The 13,317-nt window shown below is 39.2% G+C and overlaps 1 protein-coding gene across 1 annotated transcript; it reads left to right on the top strand.

The window, feature by feature from the left end:
* Positions 1-10,831: 10,831 nt before the first annotated feature.
* Positions 10,832-11,464, top strand: LOC149139741 (uncharacterized). The gene has a single exon (XM_089450808.1). It carries the CDS (start codon positions 10,832-10,834, stop codon positions 11,462-11,464), a length of 633 nt encoding a protein of 210 aa, XP_089306934.1.
* Positions 11,465-13,317: the final 1,853 nt, after the last annotated feature.

Genomic DNA, 13,317 nt, shown 5'->3' with positions numbered 1-13,317 from the left:
TGACAGATTTGGATACTTGATGGATTTTGGATTTATTTTCCTTTCGGCCCTTTCCACTTTTCCATGGTCAAGTCTCATGTCAGGCCATGTGACTAGGGGTTGCAACCAAAATCCCAATTCTCAAATTTCTTAACATTCACTAAGCTTTCAAGTACATTTGAAAAGATTGAAATGGATTTTTATAGGTCATTGACTTACCCAACAGAATTTTAAAGTTCCAGAAGCCTTCAATAACATATAAAAAAAATTCTAAAATATTATCCCCAACTAAACTATTTCTCTAAAGAAGACAAAGAGATGCCCCATGGCCAAATCCATAACTTCACCCACTTGAATGAGACTCTGCTCACTCCTTTGGAACTACAAGCCTCACACATGAGATTCCAAATTCTTACAAATAGAGAAGCCAACATTTTTTCTTATCTCTTGAGAAAGCAAGGTCGTTGATAAGAAAATAACGTCAGTAATTCTTATCACTAAATGTGGATATAACATAATTGTTTTGTCCCACAACTAGACTACCCTGGGCCATGTAATTGAAAAAGTAGATGAAGGATCCATACATTTCATTACACCATTTTTATTTATTTTTCCACAACATAAGATACTTCAAAACTATTTTAGGATAACATACTTTAATGATTACTTCTACATATAGAGCTCATTCTCATGAATATTCATAGCTAGTACTCAAGCATACTTAAGCAAGACAGAGGAAGGTCGAGGAGAGGCGATGGCGGCGTTTCTAGGTCAGGGTTTCTGAGCAACTGTTACAGACACAGTGCTGGAAGCGAACAGATCGAGGCTAGCGGTTTTACTCAGAAGGGGACAAGAACTGACCTTCCAGATGGTCAACGAGGGGTCCATTGGGAACCCTACCTTTAAACAAATAGTCATGCAGAAGCAGAAGCAGACAGCGTAGGAAGGAGTCAGAATTTCAGGATATGACAGGCTCAAGCAGAACAGCAGGAAAAATAAGGAGAAAAAACAAGTAGAAGTCAGAGAGCCCAGTAGCAACCCACAAGTCAAAGGAAAAGCAAATGAGGGTTTGGAGAACAGTGGAAAAAATGACACTACAGGACAAAAACTTACAGTCAATAATGAAAAACAATCAAAGGAAAAGGGGGAACATAAGGAAGGCTCCCAAGGGAAAGAAGAAACGGAATGTGAAACCAGCTCGAACCCCAGCAGCAACCCAACAATAAACGGAACCTGCAAACCTAAAAAAGCAGATACCCTTAGAGTTGTCATAATAGATCCGGAGATTCAAGCTTATCGAGAGCACATGGCAGAGCATGCAGTCATTTGCAAGTTTATGGGCTTGTGGCCAACTGAAAGAGCATTATGTCAATGGATACGACAGCAATGGAAACCCAAGGGCGATGTGAAACTACACTTAGGAGCAAAAGGCTTCTTCACTGTAGTTTTCACCAACCTCGAAGACAAGGACATAATTTTTTATGGAGGCCCGTATTTCTTAGCTTCAGCAGGTCTCTACATGCGACCATGGAAACCAAATTTTGTTCCAGAAAAAGAAACCTTCACTCAGGTACCAGTATGGATCCGCCTGTTTTCTCTCCCCATAGACTATTGGGGTCTATCAGCTCTGAAGCAAATTGGGGATCAGCTGGGCACTTTTATCAAAGCCTCAGAAGCGACCATACAAAGAAAATACACCTCGTGTGCAAGAATCTACGTGGAAATGGATGTATCAGGTGCTCTACATGAGGGTTTATGGCTAGAGTACAGGGATGAGGATTACTTCCAAGCAATAGACTATGAACAGATTCCTTTTCGTTGTCGAAGATGTCATGAGCATGGACATCTAATGAGGGAATGCCTTTTGAATAAACAAGAAGAAGTTACTAAAACAGAGCAAGCAAACAGAGGTAGAGATAACTTTGTAAAACCAAAGATAAGATAAAGAGCCAACCGAAGAAGAACAAACAGAATAGAAACAGAAGGAGGTCACCATAGGAGCACTTATGAAATCTTAGAGTTAGATACAGACTTAGAAGATTTGAATAAAGATCTAAATTCAAATGAAGGGCTAACAGAAAAAGCTGGGCAAACTATAAAAGAAGCAGAAGAAGCCATTATTAGCACAGAAGTCCTAATGAAGGAATAAATAGAAGAGCCAGAGGAGGATGCAGACATGCTTACCAGTGATGGAGGAAGTGATGACTTAGAGTTGGAGGAGGTTCTAGCACAGGAAGGGATGAACCTACCGGTCATGGCCGAGAACTGGAAAGCTCGAGGCATAGAAAATGTACCGGAAGAAGAGATCAGGAAGGTAAATGATCTATTTATAGCAAGGCAGAAAGAGGAGTTAGAAAGGAAAAGTAGAAAGTTAGGTATAGCAAAAGGAGCTGGGAACCACCCAAAGAGTCTTCTCTGCAACTCAACAAGATCAAAGAAAAGGAAGAAGAGAGGTCGGAGAACAAGTGGTGAAGTTCTGCAGGAGCTAGGGATAATAATGATAAACTCAGGGAAGATGAAGGCTCTAAATGCCTTCCCATCTTACCAATAATTCTTCTAGTTAATCATGAAAATCATTTCATGGAATGCAAGAGGGCTAAACTGTTGGAAATAATACTGAGAGGGGGGGGGGGGGGGGTGAATCAGTATTATCACATCAATAAAACTTTTTCATTTCCATATTCAGATTCATATATGCTACTTCCACAACTTCTTATGATTCAGTTAGTTGATCCTTAATGAGTGCATTAGAACATTATCAACCATATTAACAATAAACAGGTGCAGTAAAATAGAACAAATCATCACACATAAGCCATACACATGAACACCATGATATAAGGTGGAAACCCAATGTGGGAGAAAACCACCTGCTGCAAGTCATCTCAATCTTCTTCTTAATAAGAAAATCCTTTTACAATATTTCTGTACTGGTGCAGTCTTATACTAGTACGCAGGCTTCTACCTGCAGAGAGCTACAACCCTCTCTCGTTCTCCAGTCTTTCCTGGAAGGGAGCTACAACCCCCATAGTTCTTGTACTAGCCGATCCATTTACTAGTACGCAGGCTGCTACCTGCTACAATGCTCCAAAGTTTTCAACTGCTACTGGAAGGGAGCTGCCACCCCCTTAGCTCTTGTACTAGCTAAGATACTAGTACGTAGGCGTCGGCCTACAATCTTCTCTCCTCCAGGTACCACGTTTCATACATTTTCAGACTGGATACTCCTGAAGCACAACACATAATCTGAAAGGCCACATTTCATCCAATTTTCATACTGGACCCATTAATATCATTGAAGCACATAATCAATCAATCTTCTTAATCACCCAAACACCAGATCAATACATATACAAGGATAATATATGTGTTAGCACCCAGATCTAGTCCATCAGATCACATAAATATGAGTCATTATGATCCTGATCCAATATTAGTTTTCATCCATCAATACTGAAGCTAAACACAATCAACCAAACAGGATATGCAGAATACTGACACCTTTATACTGTCATCAGAACCCATCAACAACCAGAACCACCTGTGACTTCAAATATCATAGCTCAAATTGTATACGCTACTCAATGAACCAAACCTACATATATACGCGCTTACACCAAAGCCAACCCACGTACAGATCTATAAATATTCAAACATGACTTGCAACGATTTCAAACTTAAGTTATACCCAGTTCAGATCATTTTTCAATATACAGATGTAGAATAAGCATAATCAAATATATAGAGATAGTTTATTTCAAACCATTTGATCCCGATCTATCCTTAGATCTTGTTCTTCATCAACCGGTGAGATCCCTCTTTAGCTCAGATCCAGATCTGCATCATAACCCAATCACAGTATTCTAGATCTAGCACTTTATCAGATATTCAATAATTTAGATGATGCTTTGCCAAATGATCTTCTTCCTCTTATATAGTCTTAGGCCTTTCACAATACCACGGTCCAAAACCATAATAACACAATACCACGGACCCAATACTTGGGATCAACACTTTTGGATGCAATACCATAGACCAAAACCATAGGATCAAAAACTGTTGGACTAATACCATGAACCAACCATGAAAGTGCGTGAGATCAACACTTTTGGATGCAATACCATGGACCAAAACCATAGGATCAAAAACTATCGGACTAATACCATGAACCAACCATGAAAGTGCATGAGATCAACACTTTTGGATGCAATACCACGGACCAAAACCATAGCATCAAAAACTGTCAGACTAATACCATGAGCCAACCATGAAAGTGCGTGAAATTTTCTCTTCATGAAAGGAACTTTTCTCTGCATGAAAGTGCGTGAACTTTTCTCTACATGAAATAAACTTTTCTCTGCATAAAAGTGCGTGAACTTTTCTCTACATGAAAGAAACTTTTATCTGCATAAAAGTGCGTGAACTTTTCTGCACTATAATTTATCATCTTAGATGAGTGGGTTGCCATCAAGTACAACATATGTATCATAATGCCAACAATCTCCCCCTTTGGACTTGATGGCAACAATACCAAATCACTTTTTTTTTGGGAATCACGATTGTCGTTAGACCAAAACCTGCAGGTGTTTGTCAACAATCGCATCACCAGAGATAAGGATCCACGAGAGGCGGTTAGTCCATGTTGTGAAACACACGGGGAGCGTTGGTTTATCAAACGTCCAACAATCTCCCCACCAATGCTAGACGGGTGTGTATCGAACTCATGACCTACGCTCTGGTACCATTTTTTGGGAATCACGATTGCCGTTAGACCAAAACCATAGGATCAAAAACTATCGGACTAATACCATGAACCAACCATGAAAGTGCGTGAGATCAACACTTTTGGATGCAATACCAGGGACCAAAACCATAGCATCAAAAACTGTCGGACTAATACCATGAGCCAACCATGAAAGTGTGTGAACTTTTCTCTTCATGAAAGGAACTTTTCTCTGCATGAAAGTGCGTGAACTTTTCTCTACATGAAATAAGCTTTTCTCTGCATAAAAGTGTGTGAACTTTTCTCTACATGAAAGAAACTTTTATCTGCATAAAAGTGCATGAACTTTTCTGCACTATAATTTATCATCTGAGATGAGTGGGTTGCCATCAAGTACAACATATGTATCATAATGCCAACAATCTCCCCCTTTGGACTTGATGGCAACAATACCAAATCACTCTCCCCCTTTGACATCAAGGGCAAAGGGCGAACCAAGATATTCTCTTTCCTAGAAAGGCATTCCGCTGTTCATACTCCCCCTGAGTACCTGTTGAAATCTCTGAATGAGCTCCCCCTTTGTATATGCCAAGGTGTACCAATCTGTTCATGCTACATGCTGAAAGCTCTGCTCTTTCTGAATTGTGTTGTTCATGCTCCCCCTGACTGTAGGAAAGATCTGCAAAAGTTGTTCTTCAAGAAGAACCAAGACTCTATACATCATAAATGACCTTCCTATCACCAAAGACTCATACATACATCTATCTCCCATCACAATGGTGATATACCAAAAGTTTACATATGATAACATAAGAGAATAACATCATTCATCCCAGGCATAGTGGGGAAACCAACATAGGCCGTTACATGACCTGAAGAAATCTCATCAAATGACTACAATAAATAGAGACACACTATTACATCATGAGTCTTGATATGACCTTTACATCGAATGATATACATGACATTTATAACAAATACCAAACACCTAAATAAGATCATGATTAACATCAGCAACAACACTGTATGATCTGCTCCATAACATCTGTCAACAGCAACTAGACCAGCAACTTATATTAGTGCATGAATCATCAAGGTATGTCCGTATCAACTCATCCTTTTGAACAGAATTCTGTATATACAGAATCATTCACATTCTATCATATGTGAGAAACACCATAGCCATCCAGATCTGCATGAACCAAGTATCATCAATTGGGAATATCTGCATCAATCAACATATGAAACAACCTATCATCATATAGGTAAGAACTCATCATCATCATGTCTCCAACAATGTAACTTTGAATAATCATCCATGTATCCATCCAACAATCCTCATCCATATATGTGCTAAGAACAATAGGAATCCTGCATCATAACTGTAGTATATGATCTTTATGCATATGATGACAATAGCATATGAGTGACTCATCATCAAGTAGAAGATGTGAATTATGTACTGCTCCTTATCCTTATGAAGATCACCATGTAAGCACCATTAGAGAATCAAATCTGATCTAAATATCACCTATGTAACCCCAAGAATCATCTGAACAACTCATAACCATATCATAGCAAGATGAATCATTTATCCACATAAGCATCATCACCAAGGACTATTAACCATAATGCCAACAATGCATTAAAAGCATATGCTCCCCTTAAACCTGTGCCATCTTGGTTACTGTCAGATCTGATCATGCATATCAACAAGAAGTATGAAGACATCATCATTATCAAGTTAGAAACAAAACACTTCTAACCATCAAGTCATTTCCACACATCATCAGCAAATTGTAACCATTATCAAACAGCGCAAATAATAAACTGAATCATAACTAATCCTTTTCCTGAACCTGCCCCTACTTCCTTTCCTCAAACAATCACATACGCGACTATGCCATAACCAACTCACGTATATACATGACTTCTCTTTAAGAAACTTGCATATGAGATTTAAGACACTGAAGTTTTACACTTCCAGCTCCCTTTGATTCTGTTATGTCTGTATGTTGTGCTATGCCACCTCTTTCTGACTGTACTTCTTTCTTCTTCCACATCTTCAGGTGTGATGATGATGTTTTCTCCTTTTGGTATGGTGCCCATACTTTGTTCCTACATTCCTTAGCTATATGTCCAAGCTTGTTACATGTGTAACATCTTACATGTCTCATATTTCTTCTATAGCAATCAACAGCTTTGTGACCAAACATATTGCAAGAAAAGCAATATCCATTAAAGTACCTTGAATGTGATGATCTTTCTGCATGATGGTCTTGAAACTTTCTTCTTCTACATCTGGCTGCAACATGTCCAAGATTATGACATACATAACATTCAACATTATTCATAGGAGGAGTAAAAGATTTTCTTTGAAGAATTTCTTTCCTTGGTTGATGATGAGATTGACCTTTCATCTCCTTATTGAGCATTTCAGATTTTGCAGTCGAGTCCCTTGTCCTACTTTGTGAACTAGATTCACCTTCAATAGATTCATGAAAACCAAGACCAGTTTTGATAGCAGGAGACCTTTGACTATTAAGAATATCATCCAAGACTTTAGTACTATATTGAAATCGCAACAGTTTATCCTTTTCTTCTAATTTACCTTTCAAGATATTTACCTCAACTTGAAGTTGTTCTTCCTTTTCAAGATATTGCTTCTTCATGTCTTCTTCAGCTTTCCTTCCTTCTTCCAACTGATGCCTTAGTTTGAGAATCTCCTTTTCTTGTTCTTCATTCAGATCCTGCTGCATTTGACGAATTCTGAAGGCACATTCTAGCTGAGATTTTAAGCTGATAACTTCGTTTACCTGTTTTTCATTAGCTTGGAGTAGATCTTTATTCTGCTTCCTTGATTCTTCAAGATCTTCCTTTAGCGAGCGGATTGTGGCTTCAAGACTTTCATAGTAACTGGATCTATCTCTGAGTTTCTTGATGGTTGTGCTTCTTTCATTGAATTCATTTCTTAGAGATGTTACTTCATCCTGCAACTTTTGATATTTGTCCTTGAATAACTCTCATTGAGCCTTTTGTCTAGTAACAGCTTCTTTGAGGGCACCACTCTTTATGTTCAGAAGTCTTTCTTGTTCACTAATTTTGTTTGTCAGCCTGTTAAATTCTGCCTCTATTTGATATCCTTCTTCCTCACCCATAAGAGCACATTCAGTTGTTTCGTTATCACTTCCATCTTTTCCAAATGGATAGATAGCTGGAACATCAGAGGATAGCAAATTCATACCTGATAGTTCATCTTTATTTTGAAATGATTCCGAATCTGAATCTGAATCTGAAGAGCTTCTTATACCTAATCCCCAATCGATTCTCCCACTGTCATAGTTCTTCTAGGATGTCTTCTTCTTCTTAGGTGCTTTCTTCTTAAGCTTCTTTCCCATAGTTCCACAGGTCTCCTTCAAGCGATCAAGCTTCTACCAAAGGACCTGCTCTGATACCAATTGTTGGAAATAACACTGAGAGGGGGGGGGGGGTGAATCAATATTATCACATCAATAAAACTTTTTCATTTCCATATTCAGATTCATATATGCTACTTCCACAACTTCTTATGATTCAGTTAGTTGATCCTTAATGACTGCATTAGAACATTATCAACCATATTAATAGTAAACAGGTGCAGTAAAATAGAACAGATCATCACACATAAGCCACACACATGAACACCATGATATAGGGTGGAAACCCAATGTGGGAGAAAACCACCTGCTGCAAGTCATCTCAATCTTCTTCTTAATAAAAAAATCGTTTTACAATATTTCTGTACTGGTGCAGTCTTATACCAGTACGCAGGCTTCTAACTGTAGAGAGCTACAACCCTCTCTCGTTCTCCAGTCTTTCCTGGAAGGGAGCTACAACCCCCATAGTTCTTGTACTAGCTGATCCGTTTACTAGTACGCAGGCTGCTACCTGCTATAATGCTCCAAAGTTTTCAACTACTACTGGAAGGGAGCTGCCACCCCCTTAGCTCTTGTACTAGCTAAGATACTAGTACGTAGGCACTGACCTACAATCTTCTCTCCTCCAGGTACCACGTTTCATACATTTTCAGACTGGATACTCCTGAAGCACAACACATAATCTGAAAGGCCACGTTTCATCCAATTTTCATATTGGACCCATTAATATCATTGAAGCACATAATCAATCAATCTTTTGAATCACCCAAACACCAAATCAATACATATACAAGGATAATATATGTGTTAGCACCCAGATCTAGTCCATGAAATCACATAAATATGAGTCATTATGATCCTGATCCAATATTAGTTCTCATCCATCAATACTGAAGCTAAACACAATCAACCAAACAGGATATGCAAAATACTGACACCTTTAAACTGTCATCAGAACCCATCAACAACCAGAACCACCTGTGACTTCAAATATCATAGCTCAAATTGTATACGCTACTACAATGAACCAAACCTACATATATATGCGCTTACACCAAAGCCAACCCACGTACAAATCTATAAATATTCAAACATGACTTGCAGCGATTTCAAACTTAAGTTATACCCAGTTCAGATCATTTTTCAATATACAGATCTAGAATAAGCATAATCAAATATATAGAGATAGTTCATTTCAAACCATTTGATCCCGATCTATCCTTAGATCTTGTTCTTCATCAACCGGTGAGATCCCTCTTTAGCTCAGATCCAGATCTACATCATAACCCAATCACAGTATTCCAGATCTAGCACTTTATCAGATATTCAATAATTCAGATGATGCTTTGCCAAATGATCTTCTTCCTCTTATATAGTCTTAGGCCTTTCACAATACCACGGTCCAAAACCATAATAACACAATACCACGGACCCAATACTTGGGATCAACACTTTTGGATGCAATACCACGGACCAAAACCATAGGATCAAAAACTGTTGGACTAATACCATGAACCAACCATGAAAGTGCATGAGATCAACACTTTTGGATGCAATACCACGGACCAAAACCATAGGATTAAAAACTATCGGACTAATACCATGAACCAACCATGAAAGTGCGTGAGATCAACACTTTTGGATGCAATACCACGGACCAAAACCATAGCATCAAAAACTGTCAGACTAATACCATGAGCCAACCATGAAAGTGCGTGAACTTTTCTCTTCATGAAAGGAACTTTTCTCTGCATGAAAGTGCGTGAACTTTTCTCTACATGAAATAAACTTTTCTCTGCATAAAAGTGCATGAACTTTTCTCTACATGAAAGAAACTTTTATCTGCATAAAAGTGCGTGAACTTTTCTGCACTATAATTTATCATCTGAGATGAGTGGGTTGCCATCAAGTACAACATATGTATCATAATGCCAACATTAACAGCCAAGCAAAGCAGAGAATTCTGAAAAGAAAATTTCAGAAAGAAAAACCGAATATCATATTCATTCAGGAAACTAAATGCGGCAATACAAGCATGGCTAACATCAGTAAGAAGCTCGACAATCACATAGATTATATGGAAGTAGAGAGTCAGGGACAAGAAGGAGGTTTAGTCACTATGTGGGACTTGAGGATGATTCAAGTCCTCTCAGCAGAAGTAACCAGAGCATTCATAGCCGTGGAAGCCCAACCCATAGGTAACTCTGAATCCTTCTTATGCATAAATGTTTATGGACTGCAGAAGATAGAGGGTAAAATGACCTTTTTGAGTTCTCTGTTAAGTTTGATTTCTAGGCATCCATATTCCAAATTCATTATGGGGGGTGACTTTAACATGATAACTACCCTTCTAGAGAAGAAAGGGGGAATAAGAAAAATCAGTAAGGATGCAGAATTATTTACAAATTTCATTGACAATGCTAAACTAGTGGATATCCCACCAAAGAGTGGCACTTTTACATGGAATAACAGATGAGGTGGCGATAGGCTGATTGCCTCTCGTCTGGATAGATTCCTCATCTCTGAGAGCATCATTATGGATGGTATTCTAGTTGATTCAGACATCCTTCCAAGTGGAGGATCTGACCACTGGCCAATATCTTTAATAGCAACTATCCACGGCACTCCAAGGAATAAACCTTTTAGATTCGAAAAATTTTGGTTGGAACACCCCAACTTCCTCAATCTAGTGGAGAAATGGTGGTCCGAACCTATGATTGGAAGGGGATCCAAAATGTTTAATCTTCAGAAGAAATTAAAGTACACTAAAGCCAAAATAAAAGAATGGAATATTACGGAGTTTGGAGATATTTTTAAGGAGAAAACCCTAATAAAAGATAAGCTGGAACAGATACACAAAGCTTGGGCTTCAGGGCACAATAGTGAGGAGTCTGTAGAGCAGGAAAAAGCTCTAACTCATCAGTGGCATACACGCTGTCAGCAGGAAGAAACTCTTTGGAAGCAGAAATCCAGGATACGGTGGCTAAAAGAGGGTGAGCAAAACACCAAATTTTTTCACAGATCTGCTCTAGATTACAGGAGTGCAAATAAAATACTAGAACTCAAGGATGAGAATGGGGAAACTTTAAAAAATCACCAAGACATAGCAGCTTTACTCACTAGGCATTTCAGCATTATTGCCCAGGAACCGCAAGCAAACAGAGAGGATGCTATAAAGGAGCTCATTATGGCCATTCCCAAAACTATTACCAACGATCAGAACTCAGCCCTCAGTAGAGAAATCATCCTAGAGAAAGTGGAAGAAGCAGTCAGAAGCATGCCAAGTGATAAGGCCCCTGGACGGATGGTTTCACCATTAATTTTTACAAAGCTTGCTGGAACCTAGTGAAACATGAAGTTTGGGAAGTTGTAGAGGACTCTAGGTGATCTGGATCCATCCTCAAATCTCTTAACTCCACCTTCATAGCGCTTATCCCAAAGATGGAAGAAGCAAACACTCCTGAGAAGTTTAGACCAATTGCTCTATGTAATGTCATTTATAAAATCATATCGAAAGTTATAGCTAATAGACTGAAGCCAATTCTTCCTGGCCTCATATCAGAAGAGCAATCGGGGTATGTCGAAGGGAGACAGATATTAGATAATATTCTACTAGCTCAAGAAATGATTCACACTCTTCAAACTAGAAAATTAGCAGGGATGTTAATGCAGCTTGATCTATCGAAAACCTATGATAAAGTTAGCTGGCAATATCTAGAAGCCATTCTAAAAGCCTTTGGTTTTTTCAAGCAATGGATCAATTGGATTCTTGCCCTTATTAAATCCTCCAGGTTCTCGATCCTTGTCAATGGATCCCCCTCTGAACCCTTTTCACCCACTCGTGGAATCAGACAAGGAGACCCTCTCTCCCCCTTCCTGTTCGTAATCCTCATGGAAGGACTCAGCAGACTCATAGCCAAAGCGAAAAGAGAAGGGAAGATCAAGGGACTTCAGCCTCTCCAATCCATTCCAGCTACCAGACACCAACAATTTGTGGATGATACTATGTTACATGGAACCCCCACGGTGAAAGAGGCTCTGGCGTTTAAGAAAATCCTTGATCTATTCAACAAGGCGTCGGGAATGGAAATTAATTTTTCCAAGTCCACGTTTTTTTCTTTCACACCCATCCAGCTATTTAGAAGCATCTCTCTAATTTACTTGGTTTCAGAAAAGGATGTCTACCATCAAGATATTTAGGAGCACCTCTAACACTCAAACCCTGGCAAAAAGTGCACTGGGAGAAAATCTTGGCTAACCTGGAGAAAAGGTGTAAGCACTGGATGCACAGGGCACTTAATTTTGCTGGGAGATTAGTCCTCACCAAGGCAATTATGCAGGCTATCCCGCAGTACTTACTCTCCATGCTGTCGTCCCCCAAGGGCATCCTTCAACAAATTAGAACAATCCAAAGATCCTTTTTATGGAATGGAGATGGGGAAAAGAAAAAATGGGTGCTTGTGGCATGGCACAAACTCTGCAAACCGAAAATTTTGGGAGGCCTAATCTGGTGGATCCGTCAATCATCAAAATGACTTGCGGTGCAAAACTCTGGTGGAGATGGATAAAAGAGCCCCATCTTCCCTGGGCAAGACATTGGAAAGAGAAATATACCCCAGAGTGCAACAATCAGGATCTTATTAGACTTCAGGAGGTTCCTGAGGGTTCCCCCATATGGAATCTTGCTAGGAAAAATCGCAACTTGGTGCACAGGAAAACAGTTTTTGGGAAATGCGAAATGGGCATTCAGCTCTTTTTTGGGAAGATGCTTGGCAGCAACTCCCAAAAATGGAAAAGCCAGAGCTCGCTCTTCTCAAGCACAAATGCCAACACGAAGGCTGATACAAAGTCCAGCATTACTGGAACCAGAACAACAGGGATCCTAACTGGAGAGAATGGATAAACTTCAACTTTGACAACAACAATGGGGAAAATGACAGCACAAAGCATCTAATTGATCAACTACTCAAAAGGAAGATAAGGAATACGGAAGAAAAGGACCAGCTTAGATGGGGAATGAAAGGCAGCGGAAACTTCTCACTCAAGGAAGCCATGGAACTGATAGAAAATGCAGAACAGAGGGAGGTAACTCCTTGGAGTCATAAAGTGTGGGACAACTTGTTTTGGCCAAAAATCAAAACGTTCCTCTAGCTTTTAATGAGGAAAAAAACCTTGACGTGGGAAAATCTACGCAATAAA

The sequence above is a fragment of the Pinus tabuliformis genome, chromosome X (genome assembly GCF_031772625.1).
Source record: "Pinus tabuliformis cultivar Carrire ecotype Pingquan chromosome X, CPIR1, whole genome shotgun sequence".
Classification (NCBI taxonomy): Eukaryota; Viridiplantae; Streptophyta; class Pinopsida; order Pinales; family Pinaceae; genus Pinus; species Pinus tabuliformis.
This window is presented reverse-complemented; position numbering and strand designations above follow the sequence as displayed.